At 48.3% G+C, this 23,784-nt stretch overlaps 10 protein-coding genes across 10 annotated transcripts; 5 read left to right on the top strand and 5 right to left on the bottom strand.

The window, feature by feature from the left end:
* The first annotated feature begins 104 nt into the window (after window positions 1-104).
* On the top strand, window positions 105-1,893 carry BKA55DRAFT_130003 (uncharacterized protein). Its single transcript, XM_046184826.1, has 3 exons — window positions 105-340; window positions 394-1,270; window positions 1,320-1,893. The coding sequence occupies exons 1-3, from the start codon at window positions 246-248 to the stop codon at window positions 1,806-1,808; spliced, it is 1,461 nt and encodes a 486-aa protein (XP_046044828.1). The 5' UTR covers window positions 105-245; the 3' UTR covers window positions 1,809-1,893.
* A 1,725-nt stretch (window positions 1,894-3,618) lies between these two features.
* Window positions 3,619-4,368, bottom strand: BKA55DRAFT_597251 (Alpha/beta hydrolase fold-1; the record flags this gene model as incomplete). Its single annotated transcript, XM_046196050.1, has 1 exon — window positions 3,619-4,368. One exon carries the CDS (start codon window positions 4,366-4,368, stop codon window positions 3,619-3,621), a length of 750 nt encoding a protein of 249 aa, XP_046044827.1.
* Window positions 4,369-4,622: 254 nt separating this feature from the next.
* Window positions 4,623-6,081, bottom strand: BKA55DRAFT_578366 (chaperonin 10-like protein). The gene has a single exon (XM_046193701.1). It carries the CDS (start codon window positions 5,742-5,744, stop codon window positions 4,713-4,715), a length of 1,032 nt encoding a protein of 343 aa, XP_046044826.1. The 5' UTR covers window positions 5,745-6,081; the 3' UTR covers window positions 4,623-4,712.
* Window positions 6,082-6,476: 395 nt separating this feature from the next.
* BKA55DRAFT_666508 (uncharacterized protein) lies at window positions 6,477-8,723 on the top strand (the record flags this gene model as incomplete). The annotated part of the gene is made up of 6 exons (XM_046197780.1): window positions 6,477-6,599; window positions 6,636-6,767; window positions 6,845-7,141; window positions 7,193-7,278; window positions 7,344-8,340; window positions 8,391-8,723. The coding sequence occupies 6 exons, from the start codon at window positions 6,477-6,479 to the stop codon at window positions 8,721-8,723; spliced, it is 1,968 nt and encodes a 655-aa protein (XP_046044825.1).
* Window positions 8,724-8,932: 209 nt separating this feature from the next.
* Window positions 8,933-10,417, bottom strand: BKA55DRAFT_521603 (WD40-repeat-containing domain protein; the record flags this gene model as incomplete). The annotated part of the gene is made up of 1 exon (XM_046188525.1): window positions 8,933-10,417. One exon carries the CDS (start codon window positions 10,415-10,417, stop codon window positions 8,933-8,935), a length of 1,485 nt encoding a protein of 494 aa, XP_046044824.1.
* Window positions 10,418-12,960: 2,543 nt separating this feature from the next.
* BKA55DRAFT_521170 (uncharacterized protein) lies at window positions 12,961-14,350 on the top strand (the record flags this gene model as incomplete). The annotated part of the gene is made up of 2 exons (XM_046188488.1): window positions 12,961-13,163; window positions 13,216-14,350. 2 exons carry the CDS (start codon window positions 12,961-12,963, stop codon window positions 14,348-14,350), a joined length of 1,338 nt encoding a protein of 445 aa, XP_046044823.1.
* Window positions 14,351-15,210: 860 nt separating this feature from the next.
* BKA55DRAFT_597246 (CVNH domain-containing protein) lies at window positions 15,211-16,404 on the top strand (the record flags this gene model as incomplete). Its single annotated transcript, XM_046196049.1, has 1 exon — window positions 15,211-16,404. The coding sequence occupies one exon, from the start codon at window positions 15,211-15,213 to the stop codon at window positions 16,402-16,404; it is 1,194 nt and encodes a 397-aa protein (XP_046044822.1).
* A 56-nt stretch (window positions 16,405-16,460) lies between these two features.
* BKA55DRAFT_129970 (S-adenosyl-L-methionine-dependent methyltransferase) lies at window positions 16,461-18,219 on the bottom strand. Its single transcript, XM_046184825.1, has 7 exons — window positions 17,954-18,219; window positions 17,766-17,903; window positions 17,636-17,702; window positions 17,552-17,579; window positions 17,482-17,494; window positions 16,851-17,432; window positions 16,461-16,792 (listed from the first exon to the last, which is right to left on the bottom strand). Exons 1-6 carry the CDS (start codon window positions 18,112-18,114, stop codon window positions 16,871-16,873), a joined length of 969 nt encoding a protein of 322 aa, XP_046044821.1. The 5' UTR covers window positions 18,115-18,219; the 3' UTR covers window positions 16,461-16,792; window positions 16,851-16,870.
* A 1,084-nt stretch (window positions 18,220-19,303) lies between these two features.
* BKA55DRAFT_578360 (uncharacterized protein) lies at window positions 19,304-22,085 on the top strand. The gene has a single exon (XM_046193700.1). The coding sequence runs from the start codon at window positions 19,740-19,742 to the stop codon at window positions 21,768-21,770; it is 2,031 nt and encodes a 676-aa protein (XP_046044820.1). The 5' UTR covers window positions 19,304-19,739; the 3' UTR covers window positions 21,771-22,085.
* Window positions 22,086-22,110: 25 nt separating this feature from the next.
* BKA55DRAFT_707618 (uncharacterized protein) lies at window positions 22,111-23,784 on the bottom strand (the record flags this gene model as incomplete). The annotated part of the gene is made up of 1 exon (XM_046200719.1): window positions 22,111-23,784. A coding segment is annotated over one exon (1,580 nt), but the record flags the coding sequence as incomplete, so codon positions are not given.

Raw genomic sequence — 23,784 nt, 5'->3', positions numbered from 1 at the left:
TCGGGCTGACTTTCTTGCCGATCATTCCGTGTCAGACTAAATTGCATCGTCAGATCAGCTCATAGCTAAACTCTTATCGTCTATCGGCCCACGCGGATGCCGAGGTTCAGAGATATACCTGTCAACAACCCCAACAGAAATTGCACCTTGGGGCAGCATGTTCTTTAATTACGAAAATCTTTCAGCCTCATTTTTGGAGAAATGTACTAGCTCTGTAAAACATTGCATTGGCGCCTGTCAGCATCATGCAGGCCTCGTCGACGAACCAACACAATAATCAGCCTCTTGCTGCTGCTTTTGGTGGCGTAGCATCAACGCCGTATTCTCTCTTCGAGATCAGGCATGTACCGTGATAAAACAGTATTCTTTTGGCTATTATTGACTCGTTATCAGACTTGAACGGGAATTTGTCGTCTTCTGGGGCAGCCGATATGAATCAACAGACCAACTACTCAAAGGAGTCGTAGTCCTTTGCTTACAATCGCCGCTCAAGCTCGAGGAAGTTAGACTTCGTCTCGATGGTACTGTACGCCATGCATGGCTAAATGATCCCGGCGTGGCCCATAACACCAGCATCATGAAGCACAAATGGCCCTCATTGATGGAAACTGGTGGCAAGAGCGTGACTTTACCAGCGGGCAACTACGAATGGCCTTTCGAACTGATGATGGCGGGAGATACTTCCGAGAGCCTCGAGGGTATCCGGGATGCTTCCATCACGTATGGTTTGAGAGCGACTATCAGTAGAGGCAAACTCGCTCGACATATCAGCTGCACCAAGAAACTTCGAATCATTCGTACATTTGCACCGACTGCTTTGGAATTTATGCACAATATGAGTGTTGAACAGACATGGATCAACAAAGTCGACTACTCAGTGTCTATACCCACGAAGGCCGCTGTATTCGGAGGGTCGATCGTTCTGGAAACAAGATTTACACCACTGGTCAAAGGGCTCGAAATCGAAAGGATCGTCACGACTTTGGTAGAGTTTCAGGAGTTCAGCATGCACAGCAGACACTACATCTATACAAGAGAACACAAAAGCAAGCGCGAGATTTCCCAGTGGGACTTTGAGATGTCAAGAGAGCAATATTGGCAGGACACTATAGAGGAAACGGGCCAAGAGGGATGGGTCATGAAAAAGACGCTGCAACTACCGAAGAGACTCAGCGAATGCATTCAAGACATAGATGCACAAGGGATCAGGATCTACCACAAACTCAAGATACACATACCCATTCGAAACCAGGACGGGCATGTGTCTCATGTAAGTCAACCTTTCAACGTACATGCATGCTCAAATGCTGACTTCTAAGCTTGACTTAGGAATTCCTATCAATATCTTCATCTCACCGTCCATCACTCTTGACGACCAAGGCAACTTGATAGACCAAGCCCCTAGTACACAAGGACCACCAAGTGAACTAATAGGCCCACCAGTGTATGGCGAGCATATTCTCGACCAGCTATATGACAGTCTGGAGGACTGGCAGGTCCCTGGTCAAGGCTCCCACCAAGGTGAGGGAGAGGGATCTGGTACCAGCACTCCTCACCGCACAGACTCGAATGAGACCCAGACATACGAGAGCTCCAACACATTTGAACCTTCGCAATCCAGCCAGATTCACGACCCATCGCGCAGCTCATCCGAAACTGTGTCTACCGACTCAGAAGAACTTGCTGAACTTAGCAAAGTCCCGACATATCGCACAGCGCTCCGGACTCCTTTACAACCGCATACTCAGCAAGGCGGTGCTCTACCTCCTGATTATCGAACAGCGGCGGCGGCAGCGAACGATAGTTGAAATTTTATGAACAAAATAACATGCATTCATCTCGCTATACCATCATGGGGAATTGTATCCTCTGGCCTTAAGAGAGGGGCATTGAAAATACCCAATTATACAAGAGACTGTGCTTAGATTGTCTTATTATCTTATATCAAAATCTTCGCTTGGAGAATCTCAAAGAACAATGGTGCAATACGTAGATTCCACGATTCGAGTGACCTTTGGCCTCAGTTGGTGTTGTCGTGTCACTAACTTAGTAATGACAAGGTCCAAGGTTCTGTTCAACCCGGCACAGCTCCGTAGAATCATAATTTATAATTCAGTTTACCGACTTTTCACGTTTCTTATATTTCCTTCAAGAACGACAGTTTTTTGACGTCGAAAGGGAGGCTGGCTAGGAGCAGACATACGTTGAAGCATTGAGCTAAAACCCCTCAAGATCACAGCAATTTGGATCATTCTTTGACAGCTTCGTGCTGGCTAGAGTTATAAATGCCTGGTTAATAAATGAAAATCAGATTGTATGATTAGCCGTGGTGATGCGAAGAATAGTTCTGCCAAACCATTTCTATTTGCGATCTATCTACCTATTCCGTAGTTCCTTGAACTTCACTTCCATTCTTTCCTTCCTCCTTTTTTATATATCTTTTTCTGTCTCTTTTCGTCCTTTTTCCTCTCTGAAACTCAAAAGGGCCTTTCATCTCTAGTCATCCGCTCCCTAGGAACCTCTACAACTCTTCTCTTTCTCATCTCAGTCTTGGGTTTTCAGTCTTTCACTTACTCTCGGTAAGACTTCTCCTGACGCTCAAACTTGGTCATTCGCCCCTTGGCGTTGACTTTATCAAGCTTCTTCTTCTGATTAGCATAGATCTCCTTCAGCAACCGCTTCCCAGCCTCGACTGACGAAATCTTATCATCATCCCCCCCCCTTCTCCTTCTCCTGCTGTTCAATGAACCGCTGAGTGTCCCCATGCCACCTTCGATACAACTCTCGGTATCTCATGCGGAAATTGCCATAATCCTCTGCAGGTGAAGAACCCTCCATTGTGGCAACAGAATCTAGTTCATTGGCCTTGTACAAACCAGGGTCTTGTTCGACAAGCTCACTCAGCTCGTCACGGCACTCGTCACACTCGAAGGGGCTATAACGAGTGCTAGAAGTTTATCCACATTTCCACTTAAGAACCCATCGCTCAGAGCACTTGCGTTGAATGAAGGCACGCTGGCACTTCTGGAAGGTCTTCTCACCAGTAGCCTTAATCGTACTGCAGTCCTGGCACTTGAGTGCACGGTAGACGGTGTGGCACATACTGAGTAGAGGTTTCGGTGTGTACTTGTGAGTTTGGTGGAGTGTCTTGCTAAAGGTTGGAAGTGGCTTTGCTGTCCTGGTTTGGGGGGTATCGAGATGAGAATGGTTGTGAGTGTGTGTTGATGAGGAGAGAGGAAATTAAATCCTGTAGGAAAGGTGAGCTTATTTATAGTTATTTCTCTAATAACACTTACAGCAATCTATTATTCGTTGTTCTGTGAACTATTCGCTAATTTTCTCTGAACCAAGGCAGATGATATGTACGAACACAGCTGCTGTTCTTGGGTCCTTTTAATTCCATTGTTTGTTCTCGTGTTCTCAATCCATGGACCAGAAGGCCATTCCGACAATGCTTGTGCTTTGGGAAAGAGATTGTATCGGGCTGAGAAACGTTTCTTTGGAGGAAACTTGTCATGAAATAAACGAATGCTAATTAACCTATGTATGCCAGCGCACCTTCGTACCTGGTGGACTTATAGTGAACGTAAAATCGTTGTTAAGTAGAAATCTTGAGATTTATCGTGAATTCATGACTTCCAATACAGTCTCAGCAAGCTTGTCGGGCATGCTCAAGAAAGGGCTATGAGAGGAAGGCAAACGATACTTCTGTACCGCAACTCCTTGTTCCTCCACCTTTTGAATCATACCCTCTTGTAAGAAACTCAACAATCCTTGATCTTCCTCGCAGATGATGTATGTCAGCGGGATTAAACGCCATGCCACTTTCTCACAATTGATAGGAGCGTATTGTGCATCCGTCCCATGAGCGACCATGGTCTCATTCGCCCATTGAGCCTTCTCCTCCGGCAGGTCGTGGTAGAAAAGATGGATGGGATCAGTCGGCATGAGAGTCCCGTCAGATTGAGGGACAAGCACGGGCGGTAGCTTTCCACCGAAGAGGCCAGCCAGTGAATCATTTTCCAAAGGAATAAAGGCGGCGATGAAGATCATGTCAGTAACACCCCCTTCGCTTGACTCTGGCGAAACAGCAAAGCTCGCCAGAGCTGCAGAAGCAAGCATGCCTCCCCATGAATGACTAACGACAGTGAGATGCGTGCCTACAACAACCTCTCTAGAGACGACGTCTCTGATGAAGTCGATATCATCTTCAATTGTTTTGTTTGGCGGCACGGCGTTATTGTTTGTTGGAAGGCGCTCGCAGATGACTCTTGTACCATGGCTCTCCAGCTCCTGAATGAGTTCGTAGTAGTGTTCCGGGACGTGCCAGGCCCCTGTGATCAAGAGGACTGCGTTGAGGCCTACCATTGAAAAGATGATTAACTTCTTGGTTCTGTGAGAAGAGTGTAATGCTTTGGATCTATGTAGGGTTTCTGGTTGATAGAAAGAGATTTATGTATAGTTTCGCCACTTATCGACGAAACTAGTTGGTTGACCTTGGTGTCGCCCATCGCTTGATAAGAAAGAAAGTATGGGCGAGACGTTTATTATCTGCATCTAATTGCACGGTCAAACTTCAAAATCACAGTGGACGATGGCGGATCGATAAGTGAGAAAACAAGAAATATTTGAATACAGGGTAATCTATCAAGAATATGCTTTGAACCAAATGATCGAACATTCGCCTACAATACTCCACCAAGTTTGCCTGCTCAAGGAGCGTTGGGGTCGACACGGATCAAGCATGATCCCATTCCAGGGACCTTACCCCAAGTTTCATGGGGCTCCCGGACGTTCTCCAAATCCCAGACCTTCTTGATCGGTACCTGAACCTTGTCATCAATGAGAAGATTCATGACCGCCTGAAGATCTTCCATGAATGTGGCGCGATCGCGGTCAATGTAATAGAATGATGTGCTTCTCTTGGTAAACAAGCAGCCGTTCTTGGCCAGAAGCTTGGCCATTCCGACATACTGCGATCGCGGTTTGGCGTCATCGCCCTGGAGGATGTTCATGTTACCACCGAAACCGACAAGACGCGAGGGCTCGTCCGTGATGAGAATGTCCCATGAATCATTGTAATGCTCAAAGCCAATGGGATCATAGACGACGTGTGCGCCACCGCGCTGCTTCATTTCGCTGACCCAGTTCTTGTTGGTGTAGGTGAAGGGCGTAACCCCAAGTTGGCGAAGAGACTCGTGGTTGCGCTCTGAAGCGGTGCCGTAGACTTCAGCGCCCTCCAGCAGGCACAGGGTCATTATGGCATAGCCAACAGCTCCACTGATGGAATGAATGAAGACGCGCTGGCCTTTGCCGACCAAATTGGTCGCGCGATGAACAAGACCATAGGCAGTGTTCCAATCAAGAAAAGCGGCGACCGCCTGTTGCATATCAACGCGCTCAGGAATAGCGATCAAGTACTTTTCAAGGATATTGATCTTCTGAGCCTCAGCGTCGTACACGCTAAGAGCGCCAACGAGCTGACCAGGGCGAAATCTGGAGGACTTGTCCCCATTAGTGCTGACGCGACCAACGAAGCAGTAGCCAGGCGTCAAAGGTGCCGCCTGTTGCATGGGGTATGTGCCAAGTCGCATTTGGATGTCGGCGCCAGAGAAGCCTGAGTAGATGACATCGACTTGAACCTCGTTCTTTGCTGGAGGGGGAATCTGAGCTGTGACGACGCTCACATTGGAGGGACCGCCATAGGCAGAATAGACGGCTTTGCGGATGGTGTGAGTAGCCATTGTGTTTGTGATAAAAGGCTTGTAGATGGTGTCAATATGGACTGGATGTGTTGAGTGAATGCTTTGTATACTGTTTGAGTGGTGATGGTCTGGATTTGACTGAGGGTTTGTCCATCATTTATTTATATCAAGTTGATCTTCAATTGAAGGCTTCAACATCGCCTTCGCTGTATTCGCAATCATCATCATCAACTTGAGCCTTGAAGCTCATCTCGCTCGATTCTCGGGACCGTTTAGCCAATCAGCACTGTCCGTTCAAGGACCTCGCGTTTCGCTGGCTCTGTCGCGCGAGACTGATCTTCAGCGAGAGTGTCTCCACAAATGCCCCAAAAACGAGTGGACAAAGTTGCTTTGAAGCTTTGTCTAATCTGGAACAGTCAGCAGCGGATGCCTACCGGACCGGAGCAAATGTTAGCCCGTCTCTCAGAAGCCACAGACAACTCTGGCTCGTGTGTCGCCATGACAGTCCAGTCACTGCTAACGTAAAGACTTGGTAGTAACTGCTTTTACATGGCTTGTTCTTGACTATGGAAGGCATAAGCGAATCGGGTCATTAGGCTAGGCTACAGCTGTTGGCTGTTAGTTGTTGTGTATGCCCAATGCGTGGAGTAGGAAAGTCCATGCGCAGGCCATAAGCGATGATGGAGATGATACCAACGGCCCAATAGTCGTGAAAATAATTTCTCATCACTCTTTATCACTCCTCTCACACAATCTTCCCCAATATATAAAATGCATCGCTACTCGGCTCAAGGGATAGGCGATAAACTCGTTTACACGCGCATTTTCGAGGAGTGGGAAGATACAGACTATAAAGATCAAGATGATGATGAAAAACTTGTCATCAACCCAGAAGTCGCTTAATTGATAGCCTGAATTGACGAATTCGAGGATTCTATACCCACCATGGAAGAAGTACAAGCGAGATATCAGGAAATGTTCGGCAAGCACATAGCAGATAACCGTTCTCACAGAAAGGACATCGAGCGTTTCTGGAAAGACAGACTATTCAATGGCACAGCGGTGAGTCCAACGTCTTCAGAAACTTCGCAATATGGCAATTACCTAGATCATCTGCTGATTTGCTTCGTCGAGCTCAGAAGAGAGATGGTGCCCTTAGGTTTCCAGGCTCTGGTCTCCCCTTGAGTTTCGGGATAGACAATAAGAGGCGCCAGCCTTTCCTCCTTGGCTTGCATGCAAAAGATTGGCAATCGCGAACACTGACGAATCGTGAAGTGTGCATGCCCAAATTGGAAGAGGATATCACGAACAAACACGAATGGTGGGAGAAGGTCCTGAATCCTGATATTGTCTCCAAATGGAAGCAAGAAGCCTTACAAATGCCATGGGCAAGTTATCAGCGCAATGGCGAATTTACCAGCAAAATGGAAGACGTGGTAAGTGCCAACAGGTTCGACTGATGATGCTTTATAACTCACTCTGTGCAGTGCTTCAGGGATCTTGCGGCGAAGGCGAAGATTTACGAACAGAAAAATTTAATTCCTGTCATGGAATCTTCCGATTGTGTTGCCAAGTCCGACACGCTTCTCTCCAACGAACTGACACAGAGGCTCAGAGCTGCGACTGCATTACTCGAAGATATTCCGAAAATCAACGAGACTGGCATCCAGGAAGCGACGAGAAAGTTCTAGACCTTGTTCATCCCTCGCTCTGGCCATTGGTGTTTGGCCGATCTCGCATTCTTTCTGACTTGTACATATCGCTCGACAAGTGCCTTGATCATTACGGCTCAGGAGAAGTCATCCCTGGGCCCAATAGACCACATCTCAGAATACCAGATGGCTGGCGATCTTTTACGGAAGATAACGACAAGAGAGCTTTATCACTACGATACCAATGGCCTCCATGCGATGTTGATCTGGCAAGTGGGCGACCACGAATCAAGAGCTACATCAACAATCTCCACCCTGTCCGATATGCAGCCATATATTCTCTCATTGAAGAGCTTATTTACAAATCTCTTCCCGCCTGGGATGTTGTATGCCGCTCAGCTCGCAAGGAGTTCAAGTTCAAGAGATTCGGAACCGTGCATGAGGTCAAGTGGACTTGCAACGTGCCCGCCATCTGCGCCACGGCGCATGGCTGTCATAAGAGTAATAGACCGCTCGCAGAAGACGAGGAATACGAGAGTGCTTCAGAAACTACTTCCGTCTTTGAAGAGGGTGAGCGGCTGAATAGGGAATGGTGGTCGGAAACTCACAAGATTAACTGTCCAGAACCGCTGGAAGATACAACATACCCCCTCGATGCCTCCCGCTTCAGAAGCGAAGGGTTCTTCAACAAGGCCTCCCAAATCCAAGTCATTGTTAAGATGGCAAACATTCATCTGACCCCTGAGAAATCCAAGTATGATGGTGGCTCGTGGCACGTTGAAGGGCAACTCAATGAACATATCTGTGCCACGGCACTGTTCTACTATGAAAGCGAGAATATCACTGAATCACGTCTTTCTTTCCGTACTCAAGCAGATAGGGATAATCTTAGCGATAGGCTTAGTTATTCGCAAGGAGACTACGATGGGATTGAAGCGATCTTTGCGATTCAAGCTAAAGGAGATAAGATGCAGAATCTCGGAGTGTCATGACGCGAGAAGGGCGAGCCTTGTTTTTCCCTAATGTATATCAGCATCGAGTCGAACCTTTTGAGTTGGCTGATAAGACTCGTCCTGGGCATCGCAAGATCGTCGCTTTGTTCCTTGTTGACACAGTCATCCCGATCATCTTGACAGGCAATGTGCCCCCGCAGCAAAAGCATTGGTGGAAGGATGAGCTCAGAGAAACAGAACCTCTCAGTCTTCTTCCCAGTGAGATTAGGGATACAATAGCCGAGCAAGTGGACTTTCCATATGGAATGGATGAAGCAAAACGGATTCGGGAAGATTTGATAGCAGAGCGTAAGGTTGTAAACAGCCACGACTTCAGAAAACGGGCCCAGAGTTGGAACTTCTGCGAGCACTAACTAAGCTAAAAGATAAATCCGCGTTACTCATGATTAGTTTGACCTGCTTCTCATTTAAAATTCCCTACTTGCTTCCAAACAGTGCCAACCCTCCATATCTGTGTTCAGGGACTTCTGACCGCCTGTTAAGAATGGAGGAGAGGGGAGGAGTATCGACGTGATGGCTGGTGTTGAACCAGCTCATATGTATCAATCACACGACATGCAACTCAAGATGTCAGTGGGACTTCCCAAAGGCGGACGCCGTCGAAGTCGATGCTGGCAAGAAACAGCGATCCCTTCGAGTGATCCTCCCAAGCCACCATTTCGCAGCCCCCCTTACTCGTAACCTTCCCCTGTCCATTCCTCCACTTGCCAGCATTGGGCCCATCTTCTGTTCCACCTCTTGAAAACCTCCACTTGACTTCCTCCTTGAGATCGTAAACTTCGATACTCCAGTCACCAAAGGTCCAAACTGCGAGCTTCCCCCCACGATCGAAAAATCTTACTTCCATCGTCCCAACAAAACCTCTCATCATATCGCGAGACTCCTTGTCCACTGGACAGGCATCAGTAGAGAATAGTCTCTTCTGCAGCAACTTCTTCTCGCCCGCGTCAAGGAGAAGTAGTTCACCGCTGTTTTCTCCACCAACGGCGAGCCACGGCTTAGTTGTGTGCCAAGCAAGAGTCCGTCTCCAGTCATCAGAGCGTTTCCCTTTGTAGACCCAGTGCTGTTCTCCATCAGCCATGGAATAGATCCAGACGTTGCTAGGTCCGTCTGTTGCTGCGAAGTAAGTCGAGTCGGAACTAAAGGCGCCTGCCCAATTCTGTCCCTCGGTCTTGAATTTGTACTTCTGCTGCCCCGTAGTGGCATCCCAAATACGGATGGATTCGTCCCATGACACAGAAGCAAAGAGTGATTCATCAGGGTTCCATCCTGTCCACGTGATTGTATCCGTATGGCCCTTCAGAAGCAAGCCCTTGGAAAGGTCATCCGAGGAAACGATCTGGATATCCCATGGATCGTCACCATTCGAACCGGGAGATTCCCCTGGAAAATAGGACATCCACTTTCCTGAAGGACTGAAGATTTGAGACTCATGAGCTGAGTGTAGTCGACCTTCTATGGTCACTTTACTGGCCGCAATATGCTTAGAGACAGTGCGACTGATAGCAGGTTCGATGGTTTCCTCCAGACGGTGGAGTTCGTCTTTGTTCAGATTGATACCGGCATCCGCCAACCTTTCTGCGGCAGCTGAAAGGGCAGCCTGAGAGGCATTTCGTAGGTGATCGTCACTCAGCCTCGGTGCTGATCGTTCTTCTTCGATGTTCCAAAGAATAATCGTGGGTGGCTCAGTTTGCCCCAGATCGTCGTATACCTGCTCTTCACTCGATACCAGCACATCTGAGCGGCCAGGCCGGAACGAAAGGGTCTCGACTTTGTTTGTATGCCCCCTCAGAATCGCAATAGTGTCCCAGCTCTGGGTATCGAGGACATGGATGACATGATCGATTCCAAGAGCGAGATACTTTCCATTGCTGCTTGCGGAACCAACATGAGGCTGTCTTTTGAAAGTAAGCTTCTTGGTCTCATCATCCCATTGCTGTTTGCCGTTCTCGGCGTATGGGAAGGGGTTTCCTTCAGATGTACTGAAGTCTTGCTTCACGGCGTATCGCCAATCCTTTATGAACTGGTCACTTGAGTAGCAAGGCATGGTCAATTTGAGAATAAAACTTGATATTGAAAGAGTCATTAAATATACAGAGTCTTTAGAGGCGAAGCTGACGTCCATATATATGATACGGCATCTCGCGAGGTTGCTGCCTAAAGTCCTATGAGTCACGTGTAAGGAGCTTGTCCTCGGCCAACAGTGACGAAATAGGTGTTTAACTTATTCTATGGGATGGCATTCGTCCGGCTTATGGTTACTAGAATTGGAGGGCATACTTTGGAGGCACGAATTCTTAAACAGTATTGCTTTGGCAGTGGGGAATCAGCGCTATAAAAGCGTGGGTATCTTTGACTGGCTCACGTAAACGACGGATTGCAGTTGATAGGTCTGCATACTCAGTGAGTTAAACCAAATGCGGAAAAGGCGTATCATGGCTACCCATGTTTGATATAGTATATCTATGAAACTTGGCAGACTAAATGTGCTTTCGTTGTTGACTCACGCTATTACCTATGGCTTGAGCTCGCCCTTGACGTCTGTCTCCACCTCTTGAGGAACGAACACTTTGAGCTTTCTTTGAACATTGCAGGATCAGGTACTGCGATTTTCGTGGAGTAATAAGACGATTCGTGCCTTGGTGGACACCGTTCATAGAAACTGGTCTTCCCTTTATACACTACAAGATGCGTGCTAGCTCTACTCACCATTAGAGTCTAAACATCAAAGCGCATAAATTCCCAAAATGTGTTTTTATGTGGAGCAACTGCCCGTCATCAGCTACTGGGAACTTTTGCTTGGCAGGAGCGATGCCAAAGAAAAAAGTGACACAGCTGGCATTGTTAATATCGACCTAGTCTTCGCACGCAACGAGACAATATCACCCAGCACCTTTAATGCCTGTCATCTTCTCTCACAAAAATACCAAGCCTATACTACTATTCAGTCTTTGGATAACAGATATGGAAATACAGCAACATAAGCGAAATCAGTACCAGCGGATCGACGGATATTGCGTGGGCGAGTTACTCTGACGCCGCCTAATACTGTGAGTATCGCACCCGCATAGATCGGCCCAACATTAGGGCACTTGGCTCCTGTAAGCCCATATTCTCTCAGTAAACTGTTTCGAGGATGGTGGGGATATTGATGGTGCACCAAGAGTTGGAATCAGGAGCAACTCGCGTTAAGGTAGGTTCGTTTTCACGAAGGTTCCTCTTCACAGATCGATCGTATTGAGGCTACCAATGATCAGAACTGTTTTACTCCGGCTGTAATCGTCCTCAACATTACATCCACGCTCAAAATACCTTCCAATAATGATTGGTATGAAGATGAACATTGTCAGACCAGTCCATCCCCGGCCATAACTGCACACAACTGCGCAGGAACGATAAGTTCTGCTCCTACTTCGAGTATTTCCTTACCAATGACTTTATCGGCATACAAGTCTACCAGAATCTCCGATAAAGTTGATTTTCCGTCTGAGGGGAGTTGCGTTTGGTAATTATCTACTGTGTCGTGAACTTGGCTGAGACTTGCCTTGGTAACACTGAGCTACCCATTTTGACCTTCCATGCTCGATTCTTGTCCTACATGTATCACGGATGATTGCTGTCTTCTAATGGACACCTGAACCAGACCTGCCAACTGCCTGGGGACAAGTAACACTGAGATGCGCTTGGTGGGTGTGAAGCCCATCGTCATCGAACGGCAACACTGGCTACAGAGGCTTCAGTCAAAAAAAGACCATTCATCAGAAGCCAACACATATATAGATAGCTCATAGGCATGATTCAATGCTGTTGGAGGAAGGACAAAAATGTGAGAATTTACAAAAGGAACATACAACAGCGGGGATTCGCTGGTCGTCACCGACCCAACTACTAATCCGCCGGTTAGTGGCTTGACTATGGGAGAGCGGACGGGATCCCGTATTTTCCACTACCTTTGGTCGTATGTATCAGTGTTACTGCTGGTCGCAGTATATAAATGTACTGAATTTGCCCTGGCGAAGCATGTTGAAGTTTGAGATCTTAAAGTACGCATGCCTGCACTACCGACATAGTCTACATGGTACAGGAAGCTGATTAGTACATGTTGAGACACTGAGGCTTCCTTAGTCAAGTACGTTTTATCACTCTTATCAACGGTGAATTCTACGATGCAATCTCGTCTTGTTTGACTCGTGCGTGAACCATCGCGTCGCTTCATCGACACACGTGTGCTTATCGCATCCATCTCAATAGTCTAAACAAGCCATCTGCCATAGTCGATCACCACAAACCTTGAATGAAGTTTGAGTTATTGTCCAAACTCAACCTTCGTGGTTGAACTGATGAATTGGATTGGTCGGTGAATAGTCTCATGGTGGAACCACGTGGGATCTAGACCAGCTGTAATACGGCCACCCGGGAACTAGCCGTAGATCAGAAGCCGGCGCATGATCAATTCGGCACTTTGCGGGTATTTTCGCATTGCTCTCGTTAATTCTTATACATCAAGATGTGTCCTCGTCTTACAGAAAATGTTATAGTCATAGCAAGTGTCTATGCTATCCGTGTTTCTTTGCCTCAACTGCAAGAATCATGAATCTCTCAGGCTATTTTTGTAGTCATACTGACAAGGACGATATTGAATATCGACCTCTCCAACCAACCAGCCCGACGAATGAAGATGACTTGAAATCCTATACAACATGCTGTTCTTCGCGAAGAAGACCATGTATAAGAGGCCGGAGGAAATGGCTGAGTCCATTTCTCGCAGCTTTTGCTGGAGCATGTCTAATCCTGTCAGTTCTTATTCAACTGTCCGTCGCATATATGGGCTGACGTCTTGACCAGAATCGCCTTCTTCCTCATGACATTCGTCATCGAGCGCTATGCCGTCTACACCTTCGAAGCTTCCGGTCTTGCCTTGGCCGATCCCGTAGAGAAGTATGGTGATGCTATAGAAAGCGCCAAGAGATGGGTTGAAGTCCTGTCGCCTCAAGTTACTCCAGTGATGGTCCATTCTCATAACGACTACCTGAGGCCACGGCCGTTGTTCTCGGCTTTATCTGTTGGCTGTGCCAGTGTTGAGGCCGACGTTTGGCTGAGCAAGAACGGTAAAGACCTCTTGGTCGGCCATCACTGGTGGAATCTCACACCCGAGAAGACTCTTAACTCTCTCTACATTGAGCCATTACTGGATATTCTCGATTCTTTCAACTCCCCGCAATTCTCGGATGAGCTCGAGGGCCAGGGACACCATGCTGGTGTTTTTGCTAGTCATCCTAACAAGACACTAATCTTGTTCATCGATGTAAAGGACGATCCAGAGAAGACTTGGCCAGTAGTGCTGGAGCACCTGGAGCCTTTGAGACAGAAAGGATATCTTTCATATCACCGAGACACTGGATTGATACCAGCAGACCAGTCGTTTCATTCTGGTCCGCTAACTGTGGTCGGAACGGGCAATATTGGCAAGAGACGAGATGTTAATATCGGTCCTGACCTGGCAAAGTGGCGGCAGCATCACGATGTGTTTCTTGACGCATCTTTAGATCTACTATCTCATCCTGGATATTGCGAGCGAAACGATACTCTTTGTCGCGAAGTGGAGGAGAACGAGTTTTACACAGCTTCCGTATCTCTCTTCAGAGCTATCGGAACTGTCATTCCATACTTCAACAAGTCACAACAGGAGAAGCTGGCTGATCAGATCCAACTTGCAAAGAAGTTGAACTTGAAGTCGAGGTACTGGGAGCTACCAGGCTGGCCTGTATCCCGAAGAAACTACGTTTGGAGGACGCTCACTCACGAGGGAGTTGACTTGATCAACGCTGATGATATAGTCAGTGCAACTACGAAGCAGTGGCACTCGAATTATGCCATAGAAGGCGCATGGGTTCTTGGTATTGCCTCTTGTCTCTTTAGCTTCCTCTTTACCGTCATGTGGTTAGGAAAGAGGATGGTGTTTCGTATGATGACTGTTTAGAGACTAGCTGGTCTTAAGATACCCCTTTCTCCAATCGAAGAGAAATACGATACAAAAACGTCCATTAAATATCGTGAGCTCCAATTGCAATTTACTCCCTTTGGCGGAGTCCAAGTAGTCCGGATTGGAGATCAAGCTATCAGACAGAAACCTCGACGAAGTGGAAACTTCAGGGAAGCTGCGATACGCACTCAACAACTACATTGACTCCCCAACTGCTCAGTTCGAGCGACAATCATATCTGCCTCGCTAGAAGTCTGCCTACCAGACCGCAAGATGCCCATGGAAGCACGGACAGGACCGATGCTGGGCAATTTGCCGCCTTAACCGCTTGGGGGCTTGGCGCATGTCCAGAAGACTGCAAACACCAACAACAAACGAGACTGATACACAACATCTGCATCTGAAACCAAAACTCAGATGTTACAGGCTCGTTGCAAACCAATTACTTGTTCACTGAGGATTTTGAGCAGATGGTGGCAACACTTCATATGCAGCTTTCCATTGGCCATGACGACGCTCGTGTTCTAAAAATACTAATCCCTGCATCTTCATTCGCAACGGCCACCGGTAGTCCAAACGCCAAGACAGCAATGACCAGAGAGAAGAGGGCCAAGCGTCGCTCAAGCCTCCGCAGACAATACGTGGCATCACTCAATCTTCTGAGGCTGTGCTGATGATAATCCACATTTCACAGTCTCAGGCTTTCCGATTGGGTTTGGTCAGGAGGGTTGATGGAGACGTCAACTGTGGCTGGGAAGAGCATCTTTGCCTCCGCCTCGGCAGTTGACATATATAAGCTGCTTCCCGACAGATGAAGCAGAATCCAGTTCTTGGTATTCTAAATATCTTCAATCAAAATGACTTACTACGGCCACAACGTCAACTTTCAGCAGCAGAACCCTGGGTATAACCAGGATGGCAACGGCCAGGGAGGCTATGGCGGTGACGATCAACGCCGCAATGACCAAGGCGGCTATCAGCAAGGCGGTCCTCAACAGTACGGTCAACAGCAGGGAGGCTACCAACAAGGTGGTCCTCAACCAGGAGGTTATCAACAAGACCGCCCAGGTCTCTCACAATCCTACTACTCCGAGTCGTCTCAGTCCTCCCAGTATCCTCCTGGTGGACAATCTGGACCTGGACAATACCAGCAGGGCCCCCCTGCATATAACCAAGGACCTCAAGGCCAATTCGACGGCGGAGATGGTCCCGATGGTGAGCGTGGTGTAATGGGAGCCCTTGCTGGCGGTGCAGCTGGTGCTTTCGGTGGTCATAAGATGGGCGGAGTCACCGGACACAGCAAGACCAGTACCATCGTCGGAGCTTTGGCCGGTGCCTTTGGCGGTCACAAGCTGCAAGACGCCGCTGGAGACTGGAAGGATGAGAGAGACGAGAAGAAGGAAGAGGAGAAGCGACGAAAGGAGGAAGAGAAGCGACGCGAGGAAGAAGAGGAAAGGAGAAGAAAGGAGCGCCGTGATGATGATCGCTATGAGTCTCACCATCATCGTCGTCGAAGCTCCTCTCGTGGCTCTGATCGACGTCGTGGTGGGCATTACGCCGGAAACTTCACTGCCTCGTCTCGAGATATCAGACTTGATGCTCATGGCGACTACGTCCTGCACGCCTCTTGCAAACGCGAGGATGGAGACTATCAGCACACATCCATCTCACTCGACAAAGTCCTCGAAAATGATAGGGGAAGCTTCCGTTGGTCAGCAGGTGGCCATCATGGTAGCTCTTCTTCAGTCACAGTTCAGCAAGGTGATACCCTTCGAGGTATTGCTGCTCGGTTCAACTGCTCCTTTGAGGAGATCGCACGACATAACAACATCAACAATCCTGATCTGATCTATCCTGGACAGACACTCCAGGTGCCTGGTGGTGGTCGTCATGGCGGTGGTGGTTTTGGATCTTCTGCACGACATGTACGTCTTGTTGATGGAGGTCAGAGACTTGAGGGCGAGCTGTCTCGAGATGGAGATTGGGTGCTTAGCTCGATTATCCTTGATGAGAGAATCAGGAACTTTAACGGCACCTTGGAGCTTGTCTAGGTTGGAAACTGAGGGCGTGTAAAATAGCAACTGGAAAGCGCATAATACCAGAAAAGATTGTTTATTCTTGCAAGAGACTTAAATATTGCAGGGCCATAACTAAGTGATAGTATAGCTTGTAAACTATGCAGCAGATCTTGTGACATTGATAGCCCGACATTAATCATCACCTACCCTACTAGATACCGGCCGAAACAAATACCTCTTGCCCGACGATTCCGAAACGCTCACTTCTGCTCGACCTCAGGCTTCCGGCCCCAGACAAATCGGACCCTGAAGTAAGGATGAAGTTTTTTGTTTCGAAGATCCTTTCGCACCTGCATCAGGAAAACCTGATACCCATCGGCTGGCCACTTCAGAACTTCATGCCAAATCATTTGTGAATAGCCTACAGTGTATAGGTCAGTAATCCTGGTCATTTTCGTTAGATCCGAGTGAAGGCTCACCAACAAGATCGGATTCCAGGCTAAGCTTCGCATACTGGCCGATTTCCGCCATCTTGGGATCTTTGGGCCATGAACCGAACGGGATCTGTCCAGGTACGATTGGTTAGTGTGCGTATAATATTGCGCGGCTCTTTACTTGCCTTGTAGAAGGTTTCCTGGATATCCACGAAGCCAGCTTCTTTCATGGCCTTCATCTGGAGATCTTCCGTGAGGACCGACAAAGAGCATCCGGTTGCCTTGCCTCCTTCGATGAACATCTTATCCCAGGTTCCTCCCAGCGCGGTTGATCCGTCATTGGTCACGGTACCATCGTCGCTATGTGTCATGGGCTCGGACTCGCAGGACTCGACCCAACCTCCAGGTTTGACTGCATTGTATGCCTCTTTGAAGAGTGCAGTCCAGTCTCTGATTGCACCAAAAAGGTAACGCATATGCACAAAGTCAAAGGTATTTGTGTCCCAAGTCCAGGGCTTAGTGCAGTCATCGATCTCGAACTTCAGATTGGGGGGTACCCAGTCTGGCTGTACAGCAGACAAGTCTGTACCGATGACAGCAGTATTTGGATGCTCATCAGCATAGTCTCTGGTAGGTAGAGTCAGCGGAGATGGCGCGGGTGATTAGTGTTACTAACATCGCCCAAATTCCTAGAGACGAGACCAATTAGTATCTTGTAGATCCTGTGTTGACTAGACGTGACCTACCTGTCCCTGTCCCAACATCAAGCACTTTCTGTGTTATGGAAAATGTCAGCCCTGTATATCTTCACTTCGGTTATGATCGCGTACCTGAACATCATCCTTGACTGGTGCCAGATACAGCTTATCGTCAGTGAGCAGTGTCAAGAAGTGATGCCTATGTCCAGTCAGTAGCCGCTCTGTGCTAAAGGATTAGAGGCTCCAGGCAATATTTACTCACATGAGATCAAAGTTCTCCAGTGTTTGCTCGTCAGTGGGAATTGGATAGCTACTGTCGTGGTAGGTAGAGTGATACGACCTTCCCTTGAACTTTCGGTACTCTAAGATACTGGAAGCAACGGATGCCGTCGATGAGTCGCTGCCTACGTCAGCCATGGTTCAATGTCAAATCCCCTAAAGAGATCATACACGCCGGCGCTCAAGACAGAATCATCGTCAGCTGCTATTTCCTGTTCAAGCTGGTGGGGAGAAGCCGGCTCAATCGGCTGTTCTGGGGTATTTGCATCTGCAACTGAAGGCGAAGTCTCTTCAGTCGATAAGACTGGTGCAGGCGCTGGAGGAGCGGACATGGGGCCGTGATTATTGACGTAGTACTCTGAAGGGCTTCTTCCTTAGATGAAGGAATAACCAAAGTGAGGAGAACAGCCCAAAATTTGAAAGGGAACAGGCCATATTGGTCGTTGGTCGTACAAATGTTGAAGTTATGCGCCGAGGCTCAAGGCCAGACCATGATTGGGCATATTGTCCGGGGGTGTCGCGTAAAGCATCCGACAACTCAATTAGGCAGTTCGCACGGAGTGTTCTTCATACTAAGCAACTATTGTTAGATAAATGCCCTGTTTTTCATGCAGTCCGGGGCTATTTTGGCAAAACTTGTCTCGTAAAGATAACAGGTAGAACGGTAAGAAGATGCTGATATCCGACTTCATATCATTTACAAGGTGAAACTGAGGTCGCAATGGCGGCGAAGCTCTACAGGCCCCTCATTTGTAACACACTATAATTAATAACACCTTTCAAATTTATTCAGAGTATTCTATCGCAGCATAGCCTGGGTAAAATGTTTATGATTCTTGTTGTCGTGGGTGTTCATAAAGGTCCTGCGGCCAGCGTTCCCAATTCAATCCACGTTCAAATCATCTTGCAGTAATTGATAAGCATTATTATCATTGACTTGAAGCCCAGCAAGATATGTATAAGTAAGAAAATTAAATGCCATCATTGTGTACTTGTTATTCTGTGTTTACAACTATCACAAATAAATATTCTGCTTTTTTAACTAACGCAGGGTAGGAGAGTCACTGGTTTAGGTAGAGTAAGACGACCAGTAGTACAGTCTGACCATGCAGGGCATTCTCAGCAATGATCCCCTGAATTTCCACCACCATTTCAGGGCTTTACCACTAAAAACACAGGCACACAACCACCAACTCTGCTTGTGAACCATGACATCTATGACGTATGCTCACAGAGTCAAGGGAGGAGAGTCAGCAGAGAGACCATGATTGCAAAGCGCCTGTATTGAGGTCTGCGGATACGGAATACGTGAAGATACAAATAATTAATTCATCGCTTCACAACATTCTACAGATTCACTCACTTATCGCACCAGCAATTTGTGATCTCTTGTCAACGATACGAGGGGATTCGGTCGGAAATACCATGATGCGGGATAATCTGATGTCGCATGCAAAGACCTCGTATCGACGTCTAATTTTAACACCAGAGGAATGAGAAACGCACCAATCGTGTAGCTAAACGAGCTCAAGTCTCCGCTTTTGGCGTGTTTCCCCTCGTTAGCTTATTTCTAATTTCCCATGCCAAAACCGTCCCGTCCGTCTTTGTTTCTCCATCCGACAGACTTCAATTATCAACTTCAACCATCACCAATTCTATCAGCTTGATCGCTTCCATCGCTGAAGCATCCTGGGTAGTCTCGGGATAGCTTGGTTGACTGGTGTCCGACACTCTCGTTTCATACTTCCGGACCTGAACGCCATTTGAACATCCCCGCGTCAGCCGAAAGTCTGTCATCTCGCGCATCGTCGAGACATCAACAATGGTTGACAGCGTCGCATTTTACTGTCGCATATAATCCAACAGCTTCTGTTGTAAACTCAACTCGAAGCACGCAGTCGCCTCTCATTCTTAAGTCAATTTCAACGGTTGCCGACCGCATCAATTCACCGCCATCATGAAGCTATTCACTTCATCTCTCATCTTGTTCTCATGGCTCGCCCAATTTCCCGCCGCAATGGCCGACAGGGTTCTCGAGTCAAAATCTCTCAACAGCTGTCAGCAAGGCTCCCTATTGACTGCCAGTCTCTTCCACGTTGTCGTCACACCAAACAACTCACTGGCCACTATCAACGTCAACGCGCTAGCATCCGTTCAAGGCTATGTATACTTCGATGTCACCCTCGAAGTCTATGGACATCAATTCCTTCGCGAGATTGTCGACCCTTGCAGAACCAGCTTCGACCTGCCGAGTCTATGTCCTATGGCACCCGGTGATATCGACATCAAGTTCAACGTCCCGCTTGGTAATGCTTTGGATCAGATTCCTGGTGTCGCGTATGGCATTCCTGATCTAGATGCCACTGTGCGCGCATATGTCAACATGACCTCCACGCGCGAGAGTGTTGCCTGTGTCGAGGCTGATTTCTCCACTGGTAAAACTGTCGAGCAACTCTCAGTCAAATGGGTCACTGCCATCATCATTGGAATCGGCCTCGTCTCCTCAGCACTCATCTCGCTAGCCGGCTACGGTAACGCTGCTGCTCATCTTGCCGCCAACACGCTATCTCTCTTTGCCTACTTCCAGGCCCAGGCTATCATCGGACTTACCGCTATTTCGATGCCACCAATCGTGGATGCCTGGACGCAGAACTTCCAGTGGTCTATGGGTATCATCCGAATGGGCTGGATGCAAGACATCTTCACTTGGTATGACCGCGCTACAGGGGGGAAACCCGCCCGTCTCTTCGATAATCTCGCTACTGCTTCGGTCCAAGTCGTAAAACGGTCCTTGGAAAACATCCCTGGTGCTGCAGCTCTGATCCGTCGTGACTTCGCCTTCTCGAAACGAGGCAACATTGAACTCGAAACCGGCTCATTTTTGGTCTACGGTATCCAGCGCGTGGCGTTCCGCTCCCATATTGAGACAACGAATCTCTTCCTAACCGCCATCGTCTTTTTCGGCATTTTCACTGTCTTTGCCTGCATCCTAGTCTTCCTCTTCAAGCTCGTCCTCGACTTTTGTGCAAAGCAGGCTTGGATCAAGCGTGAGCGCTTCCTAGAATTCCGAACTGAATGGCGCACCATCCTCAAGGGAATTCTCCTCAGACTCACTCTTATGGGCTTTCCTCCGATCACTATTCTTTGCCTTTGGGAGTTCACCCAGGTTGACTCGGCTGCACACGTTGTTCTCGCAGTCTTCTTCTTTTTTACTGTTCTGCTCACACTCACGGTGGCAGCTCTCAAGATCATCACACTAGCGAGACACAACAACCCTGTTGTCACTCTGTACTCGAACTCGCGAATCTTGAACAAGTGGGGATTCTTGTACATCCAGTATCGAGCTACTGGCTACTACTTTATCGTACCTCAGCTTGCTTACATTTTTGTCAAGGGCATGTTTGTTGCCCTGAGCCAGAAGAGCGGCGTTACCCAGGCAGTCGCCCTCATTCTCATCGAAGCCGCTGCCCTCATTGCCACCAGCGTAATGCGCCCCTTTATGGACAAGAGCACAAACTCTTTCAACATTGCCATCTTCGTTCTGAACTTTCTCAACGCCATCTGCCTCTTCATCTTCACCAATGTTCTCGGCATGCCTCGAATGGGTCCCTCTGTCACTGGCCTCGTTCTCTTCGTCGCCAACGCCGCTTTCTCTCTGATCCTGCTACTCATGATCATCGTATCGAGCGCTCTTGTGTTCTGGCGAAAGAATCCCGATGCTCGATATCAGTTCATGGCTGATGACAGAGCTTCGTTCATGAAGTCCAGATCGTCGACACAGATCGACACCATGACGCAGCTCGATGCGTTGGCGGCCACAGCCCGAGGAGACCCAACTGGTCGCTCACCCCCTGTCTCGAGATCATCGTCAGAGCTTGCTGCGCCTACATTCCCCACCGCTGGGCTCAAGCATCCTTCGACTTCTTCCTTATCTTCAAGAAGCCCGCATAAAGATTCACAAATAGATGTCAGAGCAACCGAGCAGTAGAGCGCTTTTAACACAACACGGTGATTCTTCCTCAGGCCGAATAAGATAAATTTATGTTGTTTTATATTGTAATCAACACCTGCGCCTCTGAGGCCAGGGCTCGAATATTCCTTGCAAAATCTAGTTTCAGGAGTTGGGGTTGTATATGCTATTGATTGACAATACTTTACATGGGATAAGATCTTGGTGATTTAGACAACAAATAGTGGTGAATGAATATCTGTTTCACGTCATACAGTAACATAGTCGTTTGCAATGTGTCAAAAGGCAATACAGAGGTTTGCGCTCAGTGGTGGAATAATTATTATCATTAGCCTTATATCTGGTTAGTATGGTTCCATATTCTATCCACGATTATGATATCCCAGCCCATTCCATGATCTCTTTTATCCCATATTCCGCCCATATAAACCTGTATGCATGTCTACCTTGTTTTAGCTGATCCACTCCGGCTTTATGCCCAAATCATTCTCCTGAATCCACATGGCTCTCCTTTTGTCACTCTTCTTCTTCTTCGCCTTCCAGAATGCCTCGTCGTCGTCATCGTCGGTGCTGTCTTCTTCAAGGGCAGCACTAGTACGAGGAACATCAGGACGATTGTTCCCCCAGTTGCTCAGAGACATTGTGTCATCAGTTTTGGTTGCCTTGCTAGATTGCGTTTGGGTCACAGCTTTGGAAACAGGTCTGTAACGACTCGGCAGACCCACGGTGTTCCGCTCTGATGGTGCAACTGAGGCAGCATACCCCCCAGGCTGTTGATAAACAGATCTCGCGTAGTTCGATGTTGCATAGTTTGACTTCGCATAGTTCGAAGGTGCGTAATGGGACGGCGCATACGTCGACCCGACACCGGGAGGTCCCATATTCAAGACCGAGTGTTGAGATGAGTAGGCATCCCAAGGCTGGTTGCTCCTTTGGTTCATGGTCGCCATCGATCTCAGAATCTCAGTCTGAGCCTGCAAGAAGTGGAACATCTCTTGATTGGAAGTAAGTGGGGGCAGCTGAGGGACGGTGACTGGAGTTTGCGGCCTAGAGAAAGCCATCGGTGTCTGTGTCCTAGGCATGCCAAATGAATGCGCCTTTCCGACCGGTTGAGTCGACGCCTGCCCCCAATTGAAGGCCTCGTTGGTATCAGGCAGAGGTTGGAAGCCGGTACTTGGGGGCACACGACGCGCTTTCTTGGCGCCCTCTTCTCTCGCTATCACACCGACCAAGCCACCTGGGATAAGTTGCTGGTTGTTCATGGGCCAGGCCTTGTGGGGAGCTACAGGAAAAATATCTTGCGGAAGACTCCTTGCAAATGCTGGCATTGGTGCCCGTGAATTTTGTCGAATTTTGTTCATCGGTTGGATCTGTGAGATGGATTCTCTCCTTGTTAGACCGAAGTTGACGACGGATGGAGCTTTACCGCCCGACCGCCGCTGAATCTGGAGCAGTGCTAAAGGCACATCCTCATCTTCATCTTCGTTCTCATGCCGTGGGGCAATGTCTTCTGGCAAGCCTTGGAAGGTCTTGAACGATTTCATGGACCATGACGAAGAGATGCGCGAGTGAGAACGCAATGGTGGCAGATCAGGCCCATTTGTACTCTTCATCATCCGCTGTCGATAGTCGCCGTCGAGGTAAACCTGCTGCTTCTTACGTTGCGCCCTCTGTTTGTTCAGAGCTTCCGCATCGTCTATACACTCGTAGTCGACTTTATCGTCTTCCTCTTCTTCACCGCCGTAGAAGCGCCTTTCAGCATCTTCTCGGGCCTTGCGCTTTTGTAGAGCTTCGAACTCAGCCGCTGTCATGACCTTGCCATGGCCGAGACGAGAGGTAGGAGGTGGCCGCGAAGGATGGGCTTCGGCTTCAACGGCTTCAGGTACCGAGTCCAGCGGTGGTGGTACGTATAGATCTGCGAGATCTTCGAGACCTTCGTGGATGTGGTATATTTGACGGGGCCTTGTCGTTGAAACGCGGGAAGATGGAAATAATGGCTCGACATCAATGGAGTCAGGTGTGTTGAGGCTGT

The sequence above is a fragment of the Fusarium redolens genome (assembly GCF_020744475.1).
Source record: "Fusarium redolens strain MPI-CAGE-AT-0023 chromosome Unknown BKA55scaffold_16, whole genome shotgun sequence".
In the NCBI taxonomy this organism is placed as follows: Eukaryota; Fungi; Ascomycota; class Sordariomycetes; order Hypocreales; family Nectriaceae; genus Fusarium; species Fusarium redolens.
The sequence above is the reverse complement of the archived record's forward strand: the minus strand, read 5'-3'. Positions and strand labels throughout refer to the sequence as shown.

Bases quoted from the DNA above. Each gene is read 5' to 3' on its own strand.
- BKA55DRAFT_130003 (XM_046184826.1), top strand. From the start codon at position 246: ATGCAGGCCTCGTCGACGAACCAACACAATAATCAGCCTCTTGCTGCT. The intron at 341-393 runs GCATGTACCGTG...ACTCGTTATCAG, and splicing joins TATTCTCTCTTCGAGATCAG to ACTTGAACGGGAATTTGTCG. The intron at 1,271-1,319 runs GTAAGTCAACCT...CTGACTTCTAAG, and splicing joins AGGACGGGCATGTGTCTCAT to CTTGACTTAGGAATTCCTAT.
- BKA55DRAFT_578366 (XM_046193701.1), bottom strand. From the start codon at position 5,744: ATGGCTACTCACACCATCCGCAAAGCCGTCTATTCTGCCTATGGCGGT.
- BKA55DRAFT_129970 (XM_046184825.1), bottom strand. From the start codon at position 18,114: ATGTCCGCTCCTCCAGCGCCTGCACCAGTCTTATCGACTGAAGAGACT. The intron at 17,904-17,953 runs GTATGATCTCTT...TGACGTAGGCAG, and splicing joins TCTGTCTTGAGCGCCGGCGT to CGACTCATCGACGGCATCCG. The intron at 17,580-17,635 runs GTACGCGATCAT...TCCATAACACAG, and splicing joins CAGTCAAGGATGATGTTCAG to AAAGTGCTTGATGTTGGGAC.
- BKA55DRAFT_578360 (XM_046193700.1), top strand. From the start codon at position 19,740: ATGAAGCTATTCACTTCATCTCTCATCTTGTTCTCATGGCTCGCCCAA.